The sequence below is a fragment of the Pistacia vera genome, unplaced genomic scaffold (assembly GCF_008641045.1).
Source record: "Pistacia vera cultivar Batoury unplaced genomic scaffold, PisVer_v2 Contig196, whole genome shotgun sequence".
Lineage (NCBI taxonomy): Eukaryota > Viridiplantae > Streptophyta > Magnoliopsida > Sapindales > Anacardiaceae > Pistacia > Pistacia vera.
Genome location: NW_022195997.1, coordinates 1,858,495 through 1,885,974, shown reverse-complemented (window position 1 = coordinate 1,885,974; position 27,480 = coordinate 1,858,495). Strand labels below are relative to the sequence as shown.

General features: G+C 35.9%; 2 protein-coding genes and 1 long non-coding RNA gene across 3 annotated transcripts; 2 read left to right on the top strand and 1 right to left on the bottom strand.

Annotated features, from left to right (window-relative positions):
- Nucleotides 1–2,014: 2,014 nt before the first annotated feature.
- Nucleotides 2,015–10,793, top strand: LOC116127912 (kinesin-like protein KIN-14G). Its single transcript, XM_031413571.1, has 22 exons — nucleotides 2,015–2,153; nucleotides 2,413–2,534; nucleotides 2,637–2,720; nucleotides 3,135–3,258; nucleotides 4,790–4,935; nucleotides 5,043–5,186; nucleotides 5,554–5,808; nucleotides 5,907–5,978; nucleotides 6,115–6,183; nucleotides 6,353–6,433; nucleotides 6,586–6,729; nucleotides 6,802–6,883; nucleotides 6,969–7,064; nucleotides 7,154–7,330; nucleotides 7,417–7,523; nucleotides 7,646–7,824; nucleotides 7,917–8,078; nucleotides 8,200–8,453; nucleotides 8,543–8,706; nucleotides 8,832–9,020; nucleotides 9,848–10,365; nucleotides 10,613–10,793. Exons 1-22 carry the CDS (start codon nucleotides 2,015–2,017, stop codon nucleotides 10,743–10,745), a joined length of 3,441 nt encoding a protein of 1,146 aa, XP_031269431.1. The 3' UTR covers nucleotides 10,746–10,793.
- Nucleotides 10,794–16,112: 5,319 nt separating this feature from the next.
- On the bottom strand, nucleotides 16,113–17,580 carry LOC116127911 (F-box/LRR-repeat protein 25-like). The gene is made up of 3 exons (XM_031413570.1): nucleotides 17,539–17,580; nucleotides 16,171–17,252; nucleotides 16,113–16,118 (listed from the first exon to the last, which is right to left on the bottom strand). The coding sequence occupies exons 2-3, from the start codon at nucleotides 17,239–17,241 to the stop codon at nucleotides 16,113–16,115; spliced, it is 1,077 nt and encodes a 358-aa protein (XP_031269430.1). The 5' UTR covers nucleotides 17,242–17,252; nucleotides 17,539–17,580.
- Nucleotides 17,581–20,366: 2,786 nt separating this feature from the next.
- LOC116128046 lies at nucleotides 20,367–22,687 on the top strand. Its single transcript, XR_004127676.1, has 3 exons — nucleotides 20,367–20,472; nucleotides 21,024–21,591; nucleotides 21,736–22,687. It is a non-coding gene; the product is annotated as an uncharacterized LOC116128046 (long non-coding RNA).
- The last annotated feature ends 4,793 nt before the right edge of the window (nucleotides 22,688–27,480 follow it).

Here is a 27,480-nt window from a genome sequence, read left to right as displayed (position 1 = left end):
TCGGCTGCAACCCAAGGTTAAGTCCCATTTACTTCTTTCTCATAAATTTCTTTGTCACATTCTCTCTTCAATCTTAACCTCTTTTCTTTGTTACAGCGGAGGTATTTCAGACACTCAAGCTCGATCGGTCTGTTCTTGATGGTTACAATGTTTGCATATTTGCTATGGCCAAACAGGATCTAAAACTTACACTATGGTAGATTCTATATAATCATGATGTTGATAAGTGCAATAACAATCATCATGAATCTTTCTTTTCTTTTTCCTTGTGAGTCAGATGACTATCTTGTTTCTTGTTATTTACAAATCCAGACTGGACCAAAGGAGCTCCCTGAGGAAGGTCGGTGTAAACTTCAGGGCATTGAGTGATCTATTTATCCTTGCAGATCAGAGAAAAGACACCATATGCTATGATATTGTGTGCAAATGCTTGAAATCTACAATGAGCAGTTAGGGATCTACTTGTGACGATGGTCAAAACACGATATCCTTTGTGAATCTAATTCACTTTTTTATATTGCTATGTGTTGCTCTGTACATCTCATTTCATGTTTGCATTCTTAACTCTGAAACACCATTAAAAATTCGTAACAGTTCTCAAAACGAATCAATGTGCCAGATGCAACCTTGTACCTGATCAACACTTCTGATGTTCTATATCTGATGGACCTTGGGCAAAAGAACCGTTCAGTGGAGCACAGGATGAATCGGAGTAGTCGATCTCATAGGTCTAGTTTTTTTTTTTTTTTTTTTTTTTTTTTGTATTCATTCTGATGTTACCTATGATTTTTCCTATTAATTTTTTTATAAACAAGTATTAACTTCTATATTGCATCTACTTGCGCTGTGTGACAGTTCACGTTCAAGGAGAGACTGCATCTGGAGCTATTCTTCGTGGTTCCATGCATCTTGTTGATCTTGCAGGAGTGAAAGTTGACAAGTCGGAGGTGACAGAGACAGATTAAAGGAGGCTCAACATATCAACAAATCTCTTTCGCCCTGGAGAGTGTATTGCCTCTCTTGCTCAAAAGAATTCTCATGTTCCCTATGAAACAGTAAACTTACTCAACTGCTTCAGATTCACTTGGTAAAAACTTAATTTGCATTGCCTTGAAGACATTTTCCTTCTCCTTTGAATCTCCTAACCTGTTAGCTGGTTCTTTTTTTATTAGGAGGGCAAGCAAAGACACTTATGTTTGTTCACATTAGTCCGGAGCTTGATGCCTTTGAGAAACAATTAGTACACTCAAATTTGCTGAAAGGGTTGCCACTGTTGAACTTGGTGCTGCTCGAGCTAACAAGAGAGTACAGAAGTGAAAGAGCTTAAAGAACAGGTTCTTTCTCAATCTCTTACTCCACTATAAGTTCATAGCATTATCCCACTTGTTTTATCTCTTAATTTTTGACAATTGTGTCGCAAAATAGGTGATATTGTGCTTAATTGTCTGTTTTCAGATAGCTAGTCTTAAGGCAGCCTTAGCAAGGAAGGAAGAGACAGAGCATCTTCAATACTCACCTAGCACCCCAGAAAGATCCAGTGGGAAGTCTAATGGGTCTTCTCCTTCTCAGTCTAGCTGGAACAGCTTAGGAGAATCTCCAGCAATCTAGGCAACCGTGGAAGATGTCGGTAACATACAGGTATAAATTATCTCACATGATGATGTGTGTGTACTATTATATACAAATTTTATCATGGTGTGGGTCTATACAAAGATATATTTGTGTGTATTTGGGTGCACCCGATGCTGTGTTGGGCATGCCTTGCATACTAGATATCCAGTTTGTTGCGATCCTCTTTGCTGTTGAGAGCATGAATTGGAAAAAAAATTAAAAATTGGAAACTGGACTAGTATCTGATGGGACTATTTTGTCAGGAATGTAGTCTTCAGAAAGCTCTCCTGTTACTTTACTATGTGTAACTGGGATATGGGCAGACTATAGATAAAGCAGCTCTTCTGTTATTTAGTTTGGGGGTAGGAGTTGATGTCTGTTAGGATCCACATTGAGAGGGAAAATGGGTGGGCATGTGGTTATAGGAGTTGCCACCCTCCTTGATAACGGTTCTAAAAGAGTTCTACCTAACCACAAAAGACCATTGCCCAGCTTAATTCCTATCAAGGCCACTCCTCAGCCCAATTTTCATCATTTGGGAGGTTCCTATAATGTCCTTATCAAATATTAATAACCACATGAAATCAGATCAGAAGTAAATGAAATTCCAGAATCTAACGAACTTAAGTTGAAAAGTAATAATGTTGATCCGTTTTTGTTACATGACCTTCTAAATCCTTAAACTGTTGCATTCATTCTGAAGTTAATAATCTGGATCTAATGAGAAAAATGTAATAAATTCCATTTGAAAGATCAATTCTTTTTGTTCAAGAAAATTGAGTTACATATATAATGTAGCAGGCCCAGAACCAATATGCAAAGCTGAGAAGGAAAAGTCTAGATCCCCATTGCTACAGCTCAAGCTCTGGCCATTGGTTGATTCCTGTACTAATGGAAAGGATGACGAAAAGAGTTTGCTTCTGGTACTGGGTTGATAAAGTCATGGTGAACAAGCATGATTTGTTAGTTATGATTAACTTGCTGGCAGTGTGAAGTAACAACACAGTCCTGAAAGTTTTTATCAGAGTTTTTCTCGGGATCCGAAAAAGATATACCCGGAACAACCTGTGAATAGATTGACTGCAAACAAAAAGGATACTGAAGACTATGTACAGAGGGGTCGGTATGAGTTGCCACCACTGAGGATCTGATCCTGAGGCTGCCGCAAGTGATTGTTCAGAGCCGACTTGCTTTGGCAATGCAATATTCCTAAGTTTGTTCAACTACTCCTAAAGGACTCGGTACTAAAAAGAAAACTCCCACCAAATCTTGACAGCTTACAGAAACAAGGTAATCTCTCTAATCATTATAGCTTAGTCATGTTTAAGCAGAATTATAGGTCTTTTCTTTTAATGCATGCATTCTTCTTCCATGTAATAATTCCTTCAGGACACAGAAGCTAGTGAAAATATGTGTCCTTATTTTATCTGCAAACTTATGCATATTTCTTAGGCTTGCCATTGTGCACTCTTTTATACAATAGTTTGATTATTCTTTTTCCCTTTTCATTGTTTGGTAACCAGGAGTCTATTCCATCCTTAATTCCTTCGCCACCAACCCGAGACTATCCTCTGGGAATACTCCATCCTTGCATAGCCTGGAAGGCAGCCACTTCTTGTGATGGAAGCGAAAAACGGGACATGCAAAGTGAATATACCATAATGCAGTGTGCAGAGAAAGTGACTTTTTTTTTCTTTTTTTTTTTTTTCTTTGTGTATCATTCTTTAGTTGTAGAAAGAGAGGGGAGGAGGGAGAGAGAGAGAGTTTTCAGTTTTCACATATCAAATTGGCAATGTTCAATTTGTCTTTTGTTTCTTGGTGTGATCTTGATATGCTGGTGTCCCACCTTGTTGATTTCATTGTTTATATGGGTGATGATTTTGTAAATTCTTCCTTTTTTTTTTTTTTTTTTTTTTTTGTTCTTGCTTCAGTTCTCTTTATCTATTAGAAACAGAGAAAAATTTACCAAATGAGAGAAAAAGAAACATTGTTTTACAAAAACACTACTTCGTTGTGCTCTGTGGCTTTGATTCTTTCTAAGGTGCAATGCAATGCAATTATGATCACTCATTTGGATTTGCAGTGATTAATTGTAGTGCAATGAGCTTGAAAAGCCTCACTTTTTATTTAGAAAGCTTTGTTGAATTCTATAGAGAAAATTTAACTCTCAGGCCATCCCAAGTTTCCATTTAACAAAATGGCCATAAAATTTTTTTTGATTTTTTTGGGTTAAAAATATGACGTGACACACTTATGTGTAATTATAGTAGCAAAACGGATAGGGTGAAAAATATTAAACATTTGTGGTGAGTATAATAAAGAGAGTTGATTTAAAATTTGAAAGGCAAAACACATTTCTCTCAACTCTCTTTCTCACAACAGGATTCAAACACCTTTCTCTCTCTCGTTTTTCTCTAATTTTCTGCAATTTCTCAATTTCTTTGCTCTTTGCATTTTTGTCATTCCTTGCCATTCCCTTAAGTTATATGGTTGAGATCCTTAAAGAAACAGAAAAACTCACTACTCCCCAAATTGTAGGCATCACTAGGTCACCAAAAATGGAGAAGAAGAAGTTGTGGTGGAGTAACTTCCGATGACTGAAGTTGCTCCACCAGGAGAGGAGACGACTTGACGGAAGACATTCTATTAGCAGAACAAGGGAGGGCAAGAGTTGAAATTGAAACTGAAGAGGATGCCGACGCAAATTCCAAGCGACCAAGAGTAAAAGCAAAGGATCGCTTAAGTGACCAAGATGTAAAACAAAGATCGCTTAAGCGATCTGGTATATGACAGAAGATCGCTTAAGCATCTGTATAAGCGATTTTAGATCGCTTAAGCAATCGTGCATCTGGGCAGAAGTTGATTCTGCTTCGGACATGATCGCTTAAGCGATTATTTATCGCTTAAAGCACCAACGTTAAAAGCAAAGGATCGTTAAGCGATCATGCGTCTGGGCACTTATTTATTGTCTTGTTCATGATCGCTTAAGCGATCACTAATAAAAGCGAAGAATCGCTTAAGCGATACCTTATCGCTTAATTGGTGCATCTAGCAAAAGTATTCTGCCTCGGACATGATCGCTGTAATCGCTTAAGCGACCAAGGTTAAAAGCAAAGGATCGTTTAAGCGATAGAATAAATCGCTTAAGCGATCGTGCGTTTGGGCACTGTGATTTCAGCTGAGTGGCTGCGAAAGACGGTTGGAGTTGTTGGGGGTAAAGATTTGCCGGCGCAGCCTTCAGAAGAAGAATTTAGGCTTGCATTGAGAAGTGGAATAATCCTTTGCACTGCTCTTAACAAGATTCAGCGTGGAGCTATATCAAAGGTATGGTTCAAGTTCAGCATGGTTTCTAATTTTCAACGAGTTTCAGAAATTTTTATCGTTAATTCATCTATTGGTGTTGTTGATGGAGATATCTTGCTTGTAATTAGGTGGTAGAGGGTCCTTGTGATTCTGACATTATTCCTGATGGGGCAGCTCTCTCTGCATTCCAATACTTTGAAAATGTCAGAAACTTCCTTGTAGCTGTGGAAGAATTGGGGGTTCCAGCATTTGAAGCCTCTGATTTTGAAGAGGTTAGTATCCAAATTTTTGTACCAAGGAACTTGCTTCAATTTTTTCTATTTTTCTGTGAATTTAGCATGGACTAAAAATAGTGAAAGATATAGTGAAATTTATCTTGTTAATTCTGAGGAATAGGTTGAGTGGTCAGGCCTTTGTGGTTTTCCTCCCATAAGGTCTGGAGAAAACCATCCTCCATGCCACCTACTTGGCGAAATGCCATGAATTCTTCATTAACCAAAAATTGTAGAGCTTGGTGGAACCCCAGTTTTGAACTTGAGTTCACTAGGTGGGTTCTAGGGATATCTGGGTTATAAAAGAGATATTTTCCCTTTTTAGGACTTTTTTTTTTTTTTTAAATATTCATATTTGGATTTTCAGCTAGGGAAATCTGCAAGGATAGTGAACTGTGTTCTAGCTCTTAAGTCATACGGTGAATGGAAGCAAAGTGGTGCACGAGGGTCATGGAAATATTCTGGGAATTTCAAACCTTCAAGCTTTACTGGGAAACCATTTATGCGGAAACATCCGGAACCATTCCTGAATTCCTTTTCAAGGACCTCATCAGCGGGTGAGAAGTCTCTAGACAGTGAGCAGGCTTCAAATGGTGATCTTGTTCTTGACCTCAATGAAGCAGTTAGTGAGCCTTGCTGTTTTTGAATGTTTATATTTCTCTTGTGATATGGATAAGAAGAAAAACATCTCAGAAAATTTATTTGCAATCTGATTTTTAGGGATCCTCTCGCAACTTAAACATTCTAGTCCGCTCAGTTCTTTCAGATAAGAAACAAGAAGAAATTCCAATGGTAAGGATTCCTCAGGTTGTTATGTTAACTTTTTGTTGCAAAAATGTCTATGGATCTCTTAAGAATCGAAATTGGCCTCTATTTTATTAATTTGACTATTTGAGAGAAATAAAGGACTTTTTTTTCCTTATAATAGGTTGTGGAATCTATGCTTACTAAAGTCATGGAGGAGTTTGAGCGTCGCGTGGCGAGCCAAAATGAGCTGGTGAGTGGCTTTCTTTCTTGCCAGTGCAATTAATACCTGTATTCTAGTAATTACTCCCGTAGGGTTCCTCACCACCTTTCTGATGTGGTCATTGTGAAGAATTTCCTTGACGGTGGAAATAATGAATTGAGCTTCTGCCAATGTTTAATTACTTTCGGTAATATGACAGATGAAAACAACTTCAAAAGATATGGAAACATGTTGTCCTCCCAACAACTCTCTTCCAAGAACTGCTTCCGCTGATGTAGAGGTAGGGGTTGCATTATAGATTTAGTAAAATTTCAGCTACGTATTTTCGCATATTTGAATTAAAATTTAGCTTGCAATTTGAATTGGTTTGCAATAATGTCTCATTTTAATGGCATTTGGCTGACATTTTCCTAAATTGATGTGATTTTTAAGATGGATGGTGAGTTTCCCATCAATGAAAAGAAGATTGAAGAGAGTGCAAAACAAATAAAAGAGAAGGGTAATCATGATGAGGAATCAGAAATCCAACTTCTGAAACAGCATATGTTGGTTGAGCAACAACAAAGGGATCTTCAGGTAATTCAGATTACAAATGAATCTTTTCACCAGCTTTAAAGACTTGGTTATAAATTATGTTGGTTCCTGTAGGAATTGAAAGAAACTCTACACACTGCGAAAGCAGGAGTGCAGCAATTGCAAATGAAGTACCAGGAAGATTTCAGTGCTTTAGGTATGCTTTTGATTGAATATATGAACACTTTTTCAGGGTTCTCAAAAGAGGAAGAATGTATCTAATTCCTAACTTCCCTTCATAGGTAAGCAATTGCATGGTCTAGCCTCTGCTGCTTCAGGGTACCAGAAAGTACTTGAAGAAAACCGCAAGTTATACAATCAAGTGCAAGACCTAAAAGGTCACATTTCTAATGGTTCAAAATTTAATTCAAGACCAAGATAGTATTAGAACAGATGGATTTAACAGTTTTATTATATGGTTGATTAGGAAATATTAGGGTGTACTGTCGGGTCCGGCCATTCTTGAATGGACAAGTGAACCGTGCGAGTACAGTGGATAACATCGAGGAAGGGAATATATCAATTACCACCCAATTAAAGTATGGAAAAGAAGGACGGAAAACATTTAGTTTCAACAAAGTATTTAGTCCGGCTGCAACCCAAGGTTAAGTCTCCATTTACTTCTTTCTCATAAAATTTCTTTGTCAGCATTCTCTCTTCAATCTTAAGACCTCTTTTCTTTTGTTACAGCGGAGGTATTTTCAGACACTCAAGCTCTGATTCGGTCTGTTCTTGATGGTTACAATGTTTGCATATTTGCATATGGCCAAACAGGATCTGGAAAAACGTACACTATGGTACGATTCTATATAATCATGATGTTGATAAGTGCAATAACAATCATCATGAATCGTTTCTTTTCTTTTTTCCTTTGATCAGTCAGATGACTAATCTTGTTTCTTGTTATTTACAAATCCAGACTGGACCAAAGGAGCTCACTGAGGAAGGTCTAGGTGTAAACTTCAGGGCATTGAGTGATCTATTTATCCTTGCAGATCAGAGAAAAGACACCATTAGCTATGATATTTGTGTGCAAATGCTTGAAATCTACAATGAGCAAGTTAGGGATCTACTTGTGACAGATGGTCAAAACAAACGATATCCTTTGTGAATCTAATTCACTTTTTTATATTGCTATGTGTTGCTCTGTACATCTCATTTTCATGTTTGCATTCTTAACTCTGAAACACATTAGAAATTCGTAACAGTTCTCAAAACGGAATCAATGTGCCAGATGCAAACCTTGTACCTGTATCAACAACTTCTGATGTTCTATATCTGATGGACCTTGGGCAAAAGAACCGTTCAGTAGGAGCTACAGTGATGAATGATCGGAGTAGTCGATCTCATAGGTCTAGTTTTTTTCTTTCTTTTTTTTTTTTTTTTTTGTATTCATTCTGATGTTACCTATGATTTTTCCTATTAATTTTTTTTATAAACAAGTATTAACTTCTATATTGCATCTACTTGCAGCTGTGTGACAGTTCACGTTCAAGGAAGAGACTTGACATCTGGAGCTATTCTTCGTGGTTCCATGCATCTTGTTGATCTTGCAGGGAGTGAAAGAGTTGACAAGTCGGAGGTGACAGGAGACAGATTAAAGGAGGCTCAACATATCAACAAATCTCTTTCTGCCCTGGGAGATGTGATTGCCTCTCTTGCTCAAAAGAATTCTCATGTTCCCTATAGAAACAGTAAACTTACTCAACTGCTTCAGGATTCACTTGGTAAGAAACTTAATTTGCATTTGCCTTGAAGGACATTTTCCTTCTCCTTTGAATCTCCTAACCTGTTAGCTGGTTCTTATTTTTATTAGGAGGGCAAGCAAAGACACTTATGTTTGTTCACATTAGTCCGGAGCTTGATGCCCTTGGAGAAACAATTAGTACACTCAAATTTGCTGAAAGGGTTGCCACTGTTGAACTTGGTGCTGCTCGAGCTAACAAAGAGAGTACAGAAGTGAAAGAGCTTAAAGAACAGGTTCTTTCTCAATCTCTTACTCCACTATAAGTTCATAAGCATTATCCCACTTGTTTTATCTCTTAATTTTTGACAATTGTGTCGGCAAAATAGTGAATATTTTGTGCTTAATTGTCTGTTTTCAGATAGCTAGTCTTAAGGCAGCCTTAGCAAGGAAGGAAGAGACAGAGCATCTTCAATATACTCGACCTAGCACCCCAGAAAGATCCAGTGTGAAGTCTAATGGGTCTTCTCCTTCTCAGTCTAGCTGGAACAGCTTAGGAGACATCTCCAGCAATCATAGGCAACCGATGGAAGATGTCGGTAACATACAGGTATAAATTATCTCACATGATGATGTGTGTGTACTATTCATATACAAAGATTTTATCAGTGGTGTGGGTCTATACAAAGATATATTGTGTGTATTTGGGTGCACCCGATGCTGTGTTGGGCATGCCTTGCATACTAGATATGCCAGTTTGTTGCGATCCTCTTTGCATGTTGGGAGGCATGAATTGGAAAAAAAAATTAAAAATTGGAAACTGGACTAGTATCTGATGGGACTATTTTGTCAGGAATGTAGTCTTCAGAAAGCATCTTCCTGTTAGCTTTTACTATGTGTAACTTGGGATATGGGCAGACATATAGATAAAGCAGCTCTTCATGTTATTTACTGTTTGGGGGTAGGAGTTGATGTCTGTTAGGATCTCACATTGAGAGGGAAAATGGGTGGGCATGTGGTTTATAAGGAGTTGGACACCCTCCCTTGATAAGCCGGTTTTCTAAAAAGAGTTCTACCTAAGCCTACAAAAAGACCATTGCCCAACTTAATTCCTATCAAAGGCCAACTCCTCAGCCCAATTTTTATCAATTTGGGAGTTGGTTCCTATCAATGTCCTTATCAAATATTAATAACCACATGAAATCAGATCAGCAGAAGTAGAATGAAATTCCAGAATCTATACGAACTTAAGTTGAAAAGTAATAATGTTGATCCAGTTTTTGATTAACATGACCTTTCTAAATCCTTAAACTAGTTGCATTCATTATGAAAGTTAATAATCTGAGATCTAATGAGAAAAATGTAATGAAATTCCATTTGAAAGATCAAATTCCTTTTTGTTCAAGAAAATTGAGTTTACATATATAATGTATGCAGGCCCAGAACCAATATGCAAAGCTGAGAAGGAAAAGTCTAGATCCCCAGTTGCTTACAAGCTCACAGCTCTGGCCATTGGTTGGAATTCCTGTACTAAATGGAAAGGATGACGAAAAGGAATTTGCTTCTGGTGACTGGGTTGATAAAGTCATGGTGAACAAGCATGATTTGTTAGTTAGTGGTGATAACTTGCTAGGTCAGTGTGAAGTAGACAACAGACAGTTACCTGAAAGTTTTTATCAGAGTTTTTCTCGGGATCCGAAAAAGATATACCCGGAACAACCTGTGAATAGATTGACTGCAAACAAAAAGGATACTGAAGACTATGTACAGAGGGGTCGGTATGAGAATGCCACCACTGATGATTCTGATCCTGAGGCTGCCGCAAGTGATTGTTCAGAGCCAGACTTGCTTTGGCAATGCAATATTCCTAGAGTTGTTTCAACTACTCCTAAAGGACTCGGTACTAAAACAAAGAAAACTCCCACCAAATCCTTGACAAAGCTTACAGAAACAAGGTAATCTCTCTAATCATTAATAGCTTGAGTCATGTTTAAGCAAGAATTATAGGTGCTTTTCTTTTAAATGCATGCATTCTTCTTCCATGTAATAATTCCTTCAGGACACAAGAAGCTTAGTGAAAATAATGTTGTCCTTATTTTATCTAGCAAACTTATGCATATTTCTTTAGGCTTGCCATTGTGCACTCTTGTTATACAATAGTTTTGATTATTTCTTTTTCCCTTTTCATTGTTTGGTAACCAGGAGTCTAATTCCATCCTTAATTCCTTCGCCACCAACCCGGAGACTATCCTCTGGGAATACTCCATCCTTGCATAAGCCTGGAAGGCAGCCACTTCTTGTTGATGGGAAGCGAAAAACGGGACATGCAAAGTGAATATACCATAATGCAGTGTGCAGAGAAAGTGACTTTTTTTTTTTTTCTTTTTTTTTTTTCTTTGTGTATCATTCTTTAGTTGTAGAAAGAGAGGGGAGGAGGGAGAGAGAGAGAGGTTTTCAGTTTTCACATATCAAATTGGCAATGTTCAATTTGTCTTTTTGTTTCTTGGTGGTGATCTTGATATGCTTGGTGTCCCACCTTGTTGATTTCATTTGTTTATATGGGTGATGATTTTGTAAATTCTTCCTTTTTTTTTTTTTTTTTTTTGCTTCAGTGCTTCAGTTGTCTTTCTCATTAGAAACGAGAAAAAATTTACCAAATGAGAGAAAAAGAAACATTGTTTTACAAAACCATACTTCTGTTGTGCTCTTGTGGCTTTGATTCTTTCTAAGGTGCAATGCAATGCAATTATGATCACTTCATTTGGATTTGCAGTGATTATTTGTAGTGCAATGAGCTTGAAAAGCCATCACTTTTTATTTGAGAAAGCTTTGTTGAATTCTATACAATACATTGAAGTGTCATAGTCTTACATATGCGCTTGTAGCATATCTCGATCTTAGACTTAGAGTCGAGATCCAATGGTCTTGCAATAGACGACCATTGGAGAATCCAATGACTGATATGCGATATTGTTACTTTAATAACATATAAATTTCCTGATTCTAGTCAATCTCTTGACATGGTATTATATAAAGATAGCTAGTAAATATTAATAGATTCAGAAGAAGATGTTAAAACGCCAGAATTTCTTAGTGGCTACTGATATCAAACTGATTAAGGAAAGAACGATAATTCATTATTAAGGAATGATTGTTTGGAATGATTGTTCTTTTATAAGGAATAATCATTTTTTTATGAATGAACGATTGTTCTTCTTCATAAGGAACAATCATTCCTTATGAAGGAACGACTGTTCGTCCTTAAGAAACAACCGTTTGTGTTTAGTCAAAGTCATTTTGTGTATTGGGTGTGATGGGAGTTGATAGTTGCCAACTCAGCTGTCATGTTGGGGTTATAAGAGAAAGTTATGAGATTGAGTTGTGGACGTAGTATTACTATTAATGAAAGGTGAAACAGTTAGTAAGCAACTCACTTTCATCTCATGTTGCCATAGATACAACTACTATTCAATTTGTTCTGGTACCACTTTCAGGGATGGATGAATATTCATTTCAATTATCCTATAGTAATTGGGTGGATCCAAATTTCAATCTTGAAATTCTTGACAAAGGGATGGTCATATTATCATAAAAGTCAATCCAATAAACATTAGCTCTTCATGAAAAAGAAGTGATCCAGCCACACCTTGCACTAAGGCTACCTTGTTATGACTTCATTTTAGTCACTCGCCTTGCCTTTGTGTTACGGGCCTAGAGTTTTCATGCAGCGTAACGGTTTGTGCGACACTCTAACATCATACTTGAGAGAGGTAAGTCTCCACGTATGTCATTCATCGGCTTGAGGTGTATTGCTTTTGTCTTGTCATGGCCTCATTATGGAAGCGGCTCTAACTCCCGACCAATTTGTGCAGGGATGGCTCATCCCTTCTTTATCATCGACTATGAATAACAACTCATAACGGTTCCTACATTCCCCTTTCATGGAGCATCTCCTTCCTAAAAAATCTTATGAAGTATTGCCAATGTGCCAGAAGAAAACACACGTGACGTCTCAACTATCACACCCTATGTGAATGCTTTGCAAAACTTTTTTACCTTGAACACTTACCACAGTTGCTACTTTTGTCACGACATGACGGAATAAGGTCGTGATAATTTGACACCCCCTTCTTTTAACTTTGGTTACGATCGATTCTCATAATGTGTGTGACCAGGGCCGTCTCAAGAACATTTGTGACCCTAGACAAAAGTTACTTTAAGGCATTTTAATAATATCAGCATATATTAAAAAATTATTTCAAAATTATTTTTCTTACTTTCTGAGATGCAAAACCACTAATTAAAATTTTATATTCAAGTTTAGAAACCAAATCTTTTTCAATTGATAATATAGTCAAATTACTTAATCTTTCTTATGAGGGCGAGAGGTGGACCGCGGGCTACTGGGGTTAGGTAAGTGAGGGGTTGAGGGGACGAAGATGGTGGTGTCAGGGAAGGTCAACGACAGCGGATACGTGCCAGAAATGGCTGTCACACGTGGTGAAGAATGAAAATGGGTTGCGAAAATCAGCAAAAATCAGCAAAAATGGACCAAATTGGGGGTTGTCAAGGCTAGGAAAATGTTTCGAAAATGATTAAGTGATGAATCCGGTCGATTTTGGTGAGAAAATTGACCAGAATCATTACTTTAACACCGACAGGGACACTATAGTGGTGTAGAGAGGTGGAGATGCAATGTTTTAATTATTTTAGAGATTGAATGAGTGTTTTGAAATTTTAGACATTTAAATAATTAGATTAGTTAATTTAGGGGTGTGAATAGAAAATATGAAACATGGTTTTTTTTGTAAATTTATGTAAAAAAATTATAATGAATTTGGGCATTCTTGGCTTTTTTAGGGCCCTTTTGATTGGTTTGAATAAAAAATTATATAAATTTTTTTAGGCCCAGTGGTATTGCTATAAATCTATTTAAAAAATCTTAAAATAATTTGAACCCCTTGTTGGGCTTTTTTTTTGGGCCCTAGGCAGGTCACCTGCCTAGCCCTTGGGCCGGCCTTGTGTGTGACAAGCTATGTGTAGAAAGCTTTAAGAACAAATTTATTGTCATACCACTGATTGACAGTTACTAAATATGGTTTTTTATATCAAAAGATTTTATGTAAAAGTAATGATAAAACATGATTGAAAGCAAATAAGGCAGCCATAAGACTTGCAAAATAAATTGACAAAAAGTGTTTGCCATTGGTGAGTATAGCAATACAATAATGCTAGGCTAGGTCCACAACCCAATCTCCCAATCTTCTTTCACAATCTCACAGCTCGTAATTGGTTAGCTAGCAAATGGGTAGACATGACTCATAGCAAGTGGTCGAGACCTATTTACGAATTGACTAATTACTATCTGCCATGTCGAGGATTGTAAGAGAAAGTTGTGAGATTGGATTATATACTTAACATTACTCATAGCAATAACTCAATCAAAAATCTACTTGTTAAATATCAACTTTCTAGCTGGGTTCCCAAAAAAAAAAAAAAAAAAAAAAAATGAAGAACCCTTAAAATGTGTGGCTAAAACCATAGGGGGGGTCCTAACACATGGCCAAGTCACCAAGCCCTTGATGTTTGTCTTGCTTTTATGTTTAGATTACAAACATATCCACCACCACCACCGCCGAGAAAGCTCCCCCACAAACACCATTTCACAAGATTGACTCCACCAACAACATATAAATTACCCCAACAAAAATTAAATAAAAATATGTACTCTTTTTATTCAATTTTATTTTCCCATTTTAGGATTAGGGATTAGGGATTTGAATTTGCTACTTCTAATTCACTATTTCCCTCCTTGATATCTTGCCAACTCTTTTGTATTTTATTCGAAAGGCCATCAAAAATCTATTGCATTTAAGTTTTAAATTAGATTTTGCAAAGTTTTGTTACTTTTGTATATAAGGAATTAAAAAATTTCCCCATTATGAATGAAGTGAAAGTAAGTTGTTAGTAGATAATCCTTCTCAATGTTATTCAATATATCTCAGTATATAAAGACAGTTATCTTTGTTTAAATAATACCATATGGTCAAACAGTGAACAATTGCAGGAAAATTCTGATGATTTTATGCTGTCATAGTTCGCTCTAGGATAATATTATTTTTCATATCAACCATCGAAGAAATCCAATGGTCTCACACTAAACGACCATCGAAGAATACAACAATTGATAAGCGATAACATTACCCTAATAAGTTTCCTAATTCTAGTCAATGTCTCAACATGCTATTAACAAAAAGATGGTAGTAAATATTAATAGATTCAGAATAAGATGTTAAAACCCCAGGCCAAGCATCCGAATCACATCAGTACAATTATATTAGAAGCTACTGCTACGTCAAACTAATTTGCCTTAACGAAAGTTTATTGAAGAAATTCAATGGTCTCACGATAAAAGACCATCGGAGAATCGAATGATCGAAATGCCATAACGTTCCCCTAATAACATAAAAGTTTCCTGATTCTAGTCAATCTCTCAACATGCTATTAACAGAAAGATAGCTAATCAGAAGATGCTAAAACGCCAGGGCAAGCAACCTAGTCACATAAGTAAAATTATATCACAAGCTACTGCTACATACAATATACGTCAAACTGATTTGCCTTCACGAAAGTTTAAGTCGAAAACAGATACCCATTCAAAGTTACCCAACGTTACATGAGAATTCGATAATGAAACAAGAATTTCTTAGTCGCTATTGATATCAAACAGATAACTAAACTTATTCCTCAAATTCAAAGAAAGATGTTCAAGCTCATCCCAGATATTGTCATGAAAATGGAAACTTTCTCCGTAAGTATGCATCTCCAAGGTCTTCATTTCGGATACAGAAGCAGGCCGAGCAAAAAATGTCGCAGTATGTTCAATCTTAACTCCCTTGAGACAATTCTGCCAACATGAAATGGGAAAGGATTGGCAACAAGTAGGAATCTCTCCTTCGTGAGTAAGCTGCTCCTTGTATGAGAACTGAAACAAAAATCAATGGCAATAAACAATAGTTCTTATTCCAAAGATAAAAAATTCATCCTAACTCTACCTAAAAGTAAATAATAATTATTTTTTTTTCAAAGACAAATGACAAATAATTAAGCAAAATCTTAACTCCACCTAAAAGTACATAATGCATAGTTAGAATATGATTTCAAAAACTAGCATTTTATTAACTAAATTAACTATCATTTATGTTTTGATTTATCACATCAAAAGCTACTATTTGAGAGAACCTTTACCTCCTTTAACATGAAAGGCATAAACATAGTAAAACAAACAAAAATGGTTAATCAATCAAAATCTCCTAATAGAACCTCACAGCATAGACCAAGTCTTGAATTCGTTTATGTAATATATCCGGTACCTGAAAAGAATACTTATGACTGTCACCTAAGTGAAAACTCATCGATATAGTCTCTATATGAGGTGAAAGCCAGAGCAAGCTGTCCACTAGTTGGGGAATTGTAAAATCAAACAGATCATCTATTTGGAGGTTCAAATGTTTGACACCGCATAAAGGGGGATGTAAGATTTGCCTGCATTCTCTAGGAACAATGACAACCTTCACAAAGGAAAAAAAAAAAAAAAAAAATATTAGTATGATAAGAAAAGAAAAGAAATTTTTATTAAAAGCATATTTACAAAAAGAGATTAGTAGATATAGACTTACCGCACCCGTGCAATGTTGCAAATTTAGCACTTCAGAACACTGATTAAATTTCACAAGAAGTTCAATATACTCAACTAAAACCTGAATATCAACCTTAATATCATCATCATAACCATAGACGTAGAGATCAGTTTCTGACAAAGCCATAGCATTTAAGGTAAAGGATATTGGATGACCAGAAAACTTGAATATGCTTAAATTAGGAGTCTCAAGCATTACTACAACCAAATCAGATCCATTGATGACCAATTCCTTAAGACTAGGACTTGAAATTTTGATGCTCCTTAACTCATCACAAGAAGTTATGCTTAAGAACTGGAGGAGTGAAAAATCTGAAATTACATTACATAACCAATCATCCTTTATTGAAAGCTCTGCTAATAGTAAGAATTTCAGATTCTTACAAGAGGCTACATTGATCACACATTGTTTCATATTAGTAATAGTTACTGAATGAACATTCAATGCATTGATCTCCACCTTTTTGAGTTCATCATTGTGACTCATCTTGACTTCATGGAGTTTCCTAAGACTAAATAGCTCTAGGCTTTTAAAGCCTCCAGATGATTCAATAGTCAGATACTCAATCGATGGGCACCTAGCAAAGAGATTCTCAATCATTTGATCATCTACATAAACACCCACCAGACACAATTTTCTCAAAGACAATTGCACACCAATTCTTGGACGGGACAGATTACAGCAATACAACTGTAACACATTAATTGATTTTGCACAAAAAACAATTTGAGGCAAATTATATCCTCCCACAAACATTGGAAATCGAAGTTCAAGCTCATTGACATTACTTCCAATTGCAAAGCAAACACATCGATCTATCAATGCTGCAAATTCATCATCCCAAAAATACAACAATCTAATCATGAGCTTCGTTAAACTTATCATCTCCATGTGACGGTTTAGTAAAGTTTGTTCCATACACTTCGACATCTCTTTTGCCCTTGCAAAACAATCGTGAGTCTGATCATCATCAAGTACTAATATCGGACATGTACGCCATGTTTCTTTCCAGCTTTTAGACAATACACTAGTTCGAACAGCTTGTTTCGGTGACACGAATGACAAAATATGGTGCAATATTTCATCCGGCAATGCTGATATTCTATCAAGATTATCAATTCTGTTCTCCATCGAATCACAACCTGAGTAGCGTATAGAATAAAAAGTTTATGAAATACTATTAGAAGACAACTTATCTTAAATAATCCTGAGGTTGAATAGATTTAAACATTTAAGCTACAGTCCCATGGTTAACTAGAAAGAAATGCACCCAAACAGAAAAGAAAAACAAAGTCTTCCCAACTAAAAACTTCATCTTCAACGAAAATTTTATAGAGAAAAAAAGGCCATTGCTGTATTCTGCAAGTACATGATACTCAAACATAAAAATACAAAAAGATTAAGAAAGAAATCGATATAAGAAAGCACCTTTTCACCCAAACAGGCAATTTCCCAAATGGGTCCAAGAAGGTTTTACTTTCATTTGAGAGGTTGCAGATTCTTGTTTCTTAGGCTTAGGATTACGGTCTTTAGGAGGGAAATAAAAATACAAAAAAAATAAAGAAAGAAATCGATATTGAAAGTAAAGAAAGCACCTTCTCACCCAAACAAGCGATTTCCCAAATGGGTCCAAGAAGGTTTTACTTACATTTGAGAGGTTGCAGATTCTTGTTTCTTAGGCTCAGGGTTACGGTTTTTAGGAGGGAAATAAAAATACAAAAAGATTAAGAAAGAAATCGACATTGAAGTACAGAAAGCACCTTTTTCACCCAAACAAGCGATTTCCCAAATGGTTCTAAGAAGGTTTTACTTGCATTTGAGAGGTTGCAGATTCTTGTTACGGTTTTTTGGAGATTTTTTTTTTTTTTTTTTGGAGGAAATTAAAGTGATATGCCTTCTTCGAATTGAGAATATAACTTTGAAAAGGTTTTTGATTTTGTTTTTTGGGTTTAAAAATCTGACATGGCACAATTAAGTGTAATTAAAACAGTAAAAAGGGTTAGGGTGAAAAGATTTAAATGTTTGTGGGTTAAACTATGATAAAAAGAAGTTGATTTAAAATTTGAAAGGCAAAACATGATGCAAACACCTTCCTCTCTCTCGTTTTTTCTTCCAATTTTCTGTCATTTCTCAAGTTCTCTGCTCTTTGCATTTTTGCCATTCCTTGCCATAACCGATTAAGTTACAATGGTTGAGATCCTTAAAAAAACGGAAAAAAACCCATCCACTCCCCAAATTCTAGGCACCACTGGGTCTACCAAAAATAGAGAAAAAGAGGTAGTGGTGGAGCAACTTTCGATGACTGAAGTTGCTTCATTGGTAGAGGACGCCCGTCGGCAGAAGACATCCCACCAGTAGAAAAATGGACGACATCATTCGAAATTGAAAATAAGAGGAAGACGCCAGCTCAAATTCCGGCGAGGAGGTGGAAGAATAGGTAATAATTATATATTTTATGAAATTATTGGTTGTTGGAGCCAATTCGAGGGATATTTGGTAGGTGTTTGTTTTTAGGGTCGTTGTTGCATTTTATCAAGCAATTAGAGGGTATCAGAGGAGTGGTTGTTTTGGGCTTCCAGAAGAACAGGGAAGACAAAGGAGGCCTAGGCAGGTTGTTTGTGGTAGGTGGGTGGCTTTTTTTGGCAACGAGAGCGGACTAGAGGGGCTAGGGGCTTGCTTGCATATTGCAAGGCTATGTTGTTAGAGTAGGTGCCCTAGAGCCTATCAATTATTGTAAAATTTCCTCTGTAATAAATGTTTATTTATCAATAAAAGATATATTCTTCTATATCGTGTATGTAATGATATATGTCTTCAGAATGGTAGAACCGTGACGAGGGTATCAAATGTTTCAAATCTTGATAGTGAGAATCCTATGCTCACGTATGGTGGCCATTCTAGAAACGTCCATAGCCCTAGTATTATTCTGACCAAGGACACAGATAATAAGGTAATGCTATCATAGTGTTGAACGACCCTGTCGAAAGATAGCAACTGATAGCAACTGATCTCACTTTTTAAGGTTGTTTGTCGACAACCTAATGCAATACATGGGTGCTTGCTAGAGGCAAGTTCATTGGACAGACCCATCGGAGGATTCCATATGGATGGTAACCCTAGTGTCTATAGAATAAATCCTCTAACAGATGGTGGTGCATGTGATCCTTAGACTTGAGATCATTGGAGCGCCTTGTGCACCAATTAGTGTAGTTTGATACTAGCCCAACTTAGTTCTATTCAGAGCTATCAATACGGTAGTGATTGACTACATTGAGAAGTGTATGAAGACTATGATGGATCGACAAAGGATTCATCATTCCTGGGTACGAGAGAAGTTATCTCACTAGGTAATTCAGTAAATGACAATGACACTAAATCTGTGGCCACATTGGGATTGAGTTGATGCTCAATCCAATTTAATATTCCTGTCATTGGTCTAGTAATTGAATACAAACATGTCGAGGATATTTGAGGTTGACACTATTTTTGTACCTCAGTTTTGATGAGATAACAGTTGATGAAAGGATTTGATTGCATGGTAACCAAACTGTTGACAGGCTGCGATTTCGCTGAATCCGAATCTATCGGATGGCCATGATGCCTTGCTAGGGGTCAATCTTGGTTTATGTGTAGTGAGACAATTAATTGGTATTAATCGCGATACTACTCACTATCGATAAGATAAAGAGCCTACGGGTCACACACTTAGAAGATAATTTAAGAATCATTTTGTGAGAATGATGTTTTCTTCTTTCAAGACAAAAGGGTATTTTGGTAATCTCACAGTGCAATTAAATTTGCTGAGGTTGTTGCCTGTATTTAATTTTAATATCAAAATTAAATTAGTGAGATTATATTTAAATATATCTATGTATATATTTAAATGAATTATTATTATTGATTGAATGTTAATATATTATTATATATTAATTGATTTTAATTATAATAATAATTAATTAATTAAAATATCAAAAAGGGTGTGTTTGGTTGCAAGGGTGAACTAGGGTTGGAGCCTATAGCTATTCCTAAGTGGAATAGGGTATTAATTGTTGCACTATATAAGTGAAACTTAAAATCAAAATATATGTGAATTATTCATTCAATTAAAACCTTAGCCACCCCATCTCTCTCTCTCAAGAAGAAAACTTTTTCTTGTTCTTTTTTCTTGATTCTTGAAGCCTTTGATTGTTTTGGCAAAAATAATCAAGGGTTTTTTAAATTATATTCGTGTGGACTTCCGTGAGTGCGATCCTACTTTGAATCGATTGGCAAAAAATCACGTGAATAGTAGATGGTGAACAATAACCATGAACAATATTCTTGTCTGAAATCAAAGATATTTGAAGGAGCCTCCAAACGTACGTAAGTATTCTAACCCTTGAATGGATTTACTTTATATAGATTTTTGTTTATAAACATGTAAATGGTATAATCTATACTCGGGTTTAGGCAAAGAAGGTAATTGATTTACCGATTAAATTTTTGTTTTCCATTCCATATGGTATATCAATTACTTACATATGCACGCACAGCCAGCCCTGCAATATGCAAGCAAGCCTCGAGCCTCCTCTATTCTGCTCTCTTCTGCGAAGTCCAGAGCACCCATTTGTGTCTGTTTTTAACAGCTACTGGTGAAAATAATTTTAACATAGACTTTATGGTGAATGATCTTTATAATTTTGGTCCCCAATGGCTCAGGATACATCCATTTGGAGTTTTAGTTTTTTCCTAAAAAATATATGCAAAAATACATGTTTATTCAATTTTTTTTTTTTTTTTTTTGGATACTATTAATGTATGAGATCATATGATATGTTAGTGAATACAAAATTAGTATACTTCACAATAATCTTCTTTAGTTATCAATGTTTTATGCTTTATTGTTTATTCAGGCTTTTTTTTTTTTTTTGCAGGCTCTAGAAGTTGTACAGATGATGCTCAATATGACCAGTAATAAAAGAATTGATGCTGAATTATTAGGGACAATTATGCTATAGGTGGTGGTGAATTTGGAGGTTTTGGCAACCAACATGTATCAACTTTTGGTGGGGGTGCTGGAGGAAAGGAAAAGAGGGTAGAAAGGGAAAAGACCAGCTGGGTGTTGCCTTTATTTTTTTTATTTTATTTTTATCTTGTAAATTCTAGAATCATAATGAAATAGCCTTTTTTTTCTTGTTACTGTGTTACTGGATTGTTGTTATTCTTGCTTGTGACTGGCTTATATGCATTGTGGGTTTGTTGTTGGGTTATTTGTGCTCTTGGTTGTACGTTGAGTAAGGTCTGGCATGGAAGGGTATGGAATTGCTGTTGAGTAAGGGTATGAAGTTGCTGTTGAGTAAGGTTTGAAGCATGGAAGGTTTGGTAGAAGGGTTGCTGTTGAGTAAGGTTTGAAGCATGGAAGGTTTGGCAGAACGGTATGGAATTGCTGTTGAGTAAGGTTTGAAGCAATGAAGGGAGTAGAAAGGAAGGCATCTACAACAGGTAATTGATATAACCTGTGTCTCTATGTATTCGTGTGAATTATAGAATTGTTGTAGTAAGAAAAGCATGAAAGGAATTGTTGTCTATTACACTATTCTATGATTAATCAAACCCTTTCATTTTTTTTTTTTTTTTTTTTTGCAGGAGTATCTTGATGTTGCAAGGTGATATGGTCTTCATCCCGTATCTCTTGCAATTGGTATAACCTCTCTCTCTCTCTCTCTCTCTCTCTCTCTCTCTATGTATTTGTGGGAATGTGCTGTCTTGAAAATGTTAATGGTCATTTATTTCTGTAACCTTTTAATTCTATTTTTGTGTCTCATATTTAAAATAGTTTCTTGCTAAAAGCTGTTACATTCACTGTTGATCTACAATTATCTCAATCATGTATCATGGGGTGCTAATCGTTTCAGGGTCTGGATTTTATCATTTAGAACTAACAAGTAACAAAATTGAAGTAGAAAGATGGAGAGTCCATGAGCCTAGTTTGCCAAAGAATTGTTTTGAAGAACAATATTGACCATGCCAGTAAAGAAGGTTTTATGTCTGCTTTTAGTTGAATATATAACTCTTCTCTTAGTTGAAGCCATATACAAATGGATATCACTAATGTTAATTATAGGTTTCAAGAAATTTATGCTCATAGGCCTGTGTATCTTTATTGTGGAAGACTTGTGATGTGTTCTTCTACTTAACACCCTTGTGTTAGCTGTTTTCTTGGATTTGGATTTAACATTATTTTCATCTTGTGATTTTTCATGGGGAAGCATTTGTTTTGAGACACCCTCTTGTTGCGAGTGCTGTATTTGGAGCTACCAAGTCAGGCTAGCTTCAAGAGCTTATAAATGCATGCCAAGTTAAGCTCACAGTCGAAATTGTCACAGAAATCAATAGAACCCATTCAATGTTTCCTAATTCATGTCCCTAATTTATTTCCTTGGGCAGACCTGTACTTATATTGATGAAAAGGACAAGGCAACTCCCTTGGAAGAAGCATAAATAGAACACAATTTCCTTGTCTAGACTTTGTACTTTTAGGCTGCTGTTTTATTAGTTGCCAAGCTAATTTTAATGAATCAAAACACAATTTTAATGGTTTTGATGAGTACTTTATGAGATTGTTTGGTGATTGAGGATCTTTTTGTTTAAAGTTTTGAAAAGATGATATTAGGTGGTGATGACTACCGAATCGCTTAAGCAAGAGCTGGATAACTTAAGTGAGAGCTGTATTGCTTAAGCGATCTTGTTTTTTATATGGATTATTTGACACAAATTAGCCTTGGTCGCTTAAGCGATATGGGTTATCACTTAAGCGATCAAGGGTTATGTATTCTGGATTGCTTAAGTGAGGGCTACATCACTTAAGCGAACCTGTTTTTTATGTGGATTATTTGACACAAATTAGCCTTGGTCGCTTAAGCGATGTGTAAGCGATGTGGGATATTGCTTAAGCGATCAAAGCTTATCTATGCTAGATCGCTTAAGCAAGAGTTGACATCGCTTAAGCAATCATGTACTTGAGGATTATCTAGAAACAAATTAGCTAGCCTTGATCACTTAAGTGATGTGGGCTATCGCTTAAGCAATCAAGACTTATATATGTTGGATCACTTAAGTGAAAGTTGCATTGCTTAAGTGATCATGTACTGGAGGATTATTTAGACACAAATTAGCCTTAATCACTTAAGCGATGTGGGCTATCGCTTAGACGATCAAGGCTTATATATACTGGATCGCTTAAGCGAGAGCTGCATCGCTTAAGCCATCTTGTTTTTTTATATGGATTATTCGACAACCCCATATTAAGTAACGTTAAGGTTAACTTGGGATGTTCACAACATCGCAAGATTCGGGAGAAAAGAAGCAAATTAGCCTTGATTGTTTAAGAGATATTAACACATATTAAGGCCATTTATGGCGGATTATTTGACAACTAATTCCATCAACACATATTAAGGCCATTTAAGAAGATTGTTATTGTTAATTAAAACCTCACGCGTTCACAACATCAAAATATAATAGCTACAATATGTGACTAACAACCCTATGATACATGAAGAAATGTTATAACACACTAGTGTGACACGTTAGTAGAAACGTACCTCATTTCAAAAATATGGATTCTTATGATTGAATACACAGTTGACCCACAATACGGAATATAATTTCTCAAACGTTCACAATATCAAAAGAGTGGGGAGAAAAGAAGCAAATTGACCTTGGTCGCTTAAGCAACGTAGGCTATCGCTTTAGCGATCACGACTTATCTATATTAGATCGTTTAAGAGAGAGCTGACATCACTTAAGTGATTGTGTATTTGAGAAGGATTATTCTAAGTACAAAAGAAAATTACCCTTGATCGCTTAAGCGATGTCAGCAGCTCTCGTTTAAGCGATCTTATACAGATAAGCTATGATTGCTTAAGCGATAGCCTATGTCGCTTAAGCGACCAAGGCCAATTTTCTTTGTACTTGACTACTCCTTCTCAAATTCAAGATTGCTTAAGCGATGTTAGTTCTAGCTTAAGCGATCAAGTATAGATAAGCCGTGATCGTTTAAGCTATAGCCAACATCACTTAAGTGACTAATGTCAATTTTCTTCGTACTTGACTTTTCCTTCTCAAATTCAAGATCGCTTAAACAATGTCAGTTCTCACTTAAGCGATCCTGTATAGATAAGCCATGATCGCTTAAGTGATAGCCAATGTCACTTAAGTGACCAAGGCCAATTTTCTTTATACATGATTCATTCTCAAATTCAAGATTGCTTAAGCAATCTTGTATAGATAAGCCATGATCGCTTAAGCGATAATCGACGTCGCTTAAGCGACCAAGGCCAATTTTATTTGTACTTGACATTTCCTTCTTGAATTAAATAAAATTAGCTTAAGCGATGTCATCAGGTAACACCCATATCGAGATACGTAATTTTATTTATGCCCTAATGCCTTGAATTGGATTTCTTTGAAGTTACCTTTGACAAAGGTGAAGAAAATTCCTTAAAAACTTCATTAGGGGTAAAATGGTATTTTCACTCCTAATTAGATGAAAAAGTGGGGAGTGAAAGGAAGTAAAATAATGTAAAGAAGATAATAAAAATGAGGGTATTTTGGTAATTGACTAAAGGATATAGATAGGATTTCATAGAAAGTGCAAGGGCAAATTGGGAATACATGCATATATGATTAGATCTAAGGTTTCATTAGAAGAAGCCCTAACCATGTTTCAGCCCTTGTACACACCATCTTCACCCTTTTTTCTCTCCAAGTTCTTCACTAAATTCCAAAGGGAAATCATAGGATTTGGCTTGGAGATTTTCAATTCCAAAGCATCCAAAGGTAAGATTCTAGCACAAGGTGTGTGATTAACCTTTAAAATTTCAAATTCTTATGGGTTTTATATGATCTAGGTCCAAGAGGAAGAGAATTGTAGCAAAAGGAGGTTATATCACACATTCAAGGTAAGTAAACCCAATTTTAGCCTTGATTTGAGCAAGAATTGTGTAGAATGATTCTTGCATGTTTGTATGTGAGAATTGTTGGCTGTTTTTGATGTTGAATGATGTATGATTTCTAGCCATAAGAAGTAGTGCTTGAGTCTGTGATGAATTGGTGGAATTATGGAAGAATTAGTGTTGGAATTTTTGAATTGTTGAAAATGGCCAGGTTTAATGCTATAATTAGTGAGTTTTTTTGCTCAAATTTTGGTGGATTTAGAGAGATGTGAAAGTGTAGCCAACTTAGTAGTTGCATGTGCATATAAATTTTGTGATGAAAATCCAAAGAGAAAATGCATACATGAGTTGGCTAAATCCTATTGAAGAAAGGGTTAGAGAAAGGTAAGAATTGAAGTAGAAAGATTATGTTGAGCTTAACCAAGTGCAAATGTTAGAATTCAAGAGTGCATATTGTTATGCCAAAATTTAGAATATCACTTGGTCATATTAGTTCCATGAGAGAAATGGCCCTTAATGCTTGGTTCTAGTTACTTGAACCTTTACTACTTCTTGAATATTACATGACAGTGTTAGAAAAGAATTGCATGTTAAAGTGTTACTTTGATATGATTTGTGATAGTAGAGAATGGTAGAATATGTCATGACATACCATTATGCCATGATGAATTTTCAAGTTTGTGTATGTGAACTTGGAAAGAACATCAAAAGAATGGGCTTGATCATGCATATATTGCGCATATGATTTATATATAGTCTTGATTTGGTAAATGAGAATATTAAAGAATATGTTAGCAAAGAATGAGCAAAAGAAAGAAAAGAAAAAGGCTTCAAGATTCTTTTTAAGCTAACATGCAAATATGTATATTTTCTCATTTACCAAAGAAAGCAAGTGTAGAATTTCCATAGCTTGGAAATTCATTTAGAAATGTGTATAGTATCTCTTTCTATTCTCTTTCTACAACATATTATGTTATAAAGTTGTTGTGATGGGGAACTCATGAGTGACAGAGATGCAAAAAATTCTCACATGCACGCCGCCATCAGTGAACGGCCTCAGCATAGAAAAACATCATTTGTACAATCCGTCAGCAGTGTATGTGGATGAGGAATGTACCCAGTAGAAAATACCCACATGCACGCCACCATTTGTGAGCGGCCTCAACATATCAGAACATAATTAGTACAGTTAATCAATAGTGCATGTAGATGAGGATTATACCTAGTATACACTCACATGGCCAGGGTTCCAAATCCATGCCTTAACCTTGTCCGATCGATAAACCAGAACAAAAAAGAATAAGAAAGAGAAACAGAATAAGAAAGAGAAACAGAATAAGAAAGAGAAACAGAAAAGAAAAGAAAGAGATATAGCATAAGAGACAAAAAATAGAAAATAGAAAACAAAAAACAAAAAACAAAAAATAGAAAACAAAAAATAGAAAATAGAAAATAGAAAACAGAAAACAGAAAAGAAAAGAAAATTCTTTTCTTAGAAAAGTTTACTATTCTGCATATGTATTATGCTACTTACATGATTTAACATTTCTTATGTGCTTGACGATGTACAGTTTTATAAATTATCTTTGTACATTGGTAAGTAGTAAATCAGAATATCAAAAAAGAATGCAGAATATCAGAAAAGAATGAAGAATATTACCAAAAATTAAAGTGAGAAGAGAAAAGTCAGAATATGAGTAACAGAGAAAAAATAGTTGTAACAACTGCTGAAAACTAGTACAATGCATGCATAATAACAATAGAAAATTGGGCCCAAAGTTTTCTTTTCATTATAATTCATATGTCTTTTATAAACAAAGAGTACTGTTTACAAAAATTCATTTTAAAAGACAAAACAGGGGAAACAGTGTAGCTATTGCTCCTCGCTTGCCGACGCCCCTCCGACTGCATCAACACCTAGATCCTGCATCCACAAAGGAAAATAACGGGGTGAGCACAAAATAATGCTCAGTAAGTAAAACCCTCTATCTGTCTGTCCCCGTATGTATAACTCTTAATTCTTTCCTTATACTATTTCTGTTTCTATTTCTGTTTCTACTAAACATCATGGCCTCATCTTACCGGAGGTACGGCCGGATGGCGTTCACACAGCACCATCTCACTCTCCATGACTATCGGGTGGAATTCACACAGTACCAACCCGTTCTTAGTGACTACCGAGTGGGGATCACAAAGCACCTACTCGGTTTTCCTAACTATCGGGTGGAGACCACCTAGCACCTACCCGTTTCTCATGACTTTTGGGTAACGATCACCAAGCATTAACCCGTCTCTAGTCACTGTCGGGTGATGGTCACAAAGCATCAACCCACTTCTACTAAATGTTGGATGATGATCACAAAGCATCAACCCACTTATCTAACAACTAACCGGGTGGTGGTCACAAAGCATCCACCCATTTCTACTACTCATC

Coding starts and splice junctions, on each gene's coding strand:
- LOC116127912 (XM_031413571.1), top strand. CDS start 2,015: ATGGGTGGGCATGTGGTTATAGGAGTTGCCACCCTCCTTGATAACGGT. Junction 5,809..5,906: donor TTCTTGACCTCAATGAAGCA/GTTAGTGAGCCT, acceptor TCTGATTTTTAG/GGATCCTCTCGCAACTTAAA. Junction 7,065..7,153: donor TCAAGTGCAAGACCTAAAAG/GTCACATTTCTA, acceptor ATGGTTGATTAG/GAAATATTAGGGTGTACTGT.
- LOC116127911 (XM_031413570.1), bottom strand. CDS start 17,241: ATGGAGAACAGAATTGATAATCTTGATAGAATATCAGCATTGCCGGAT.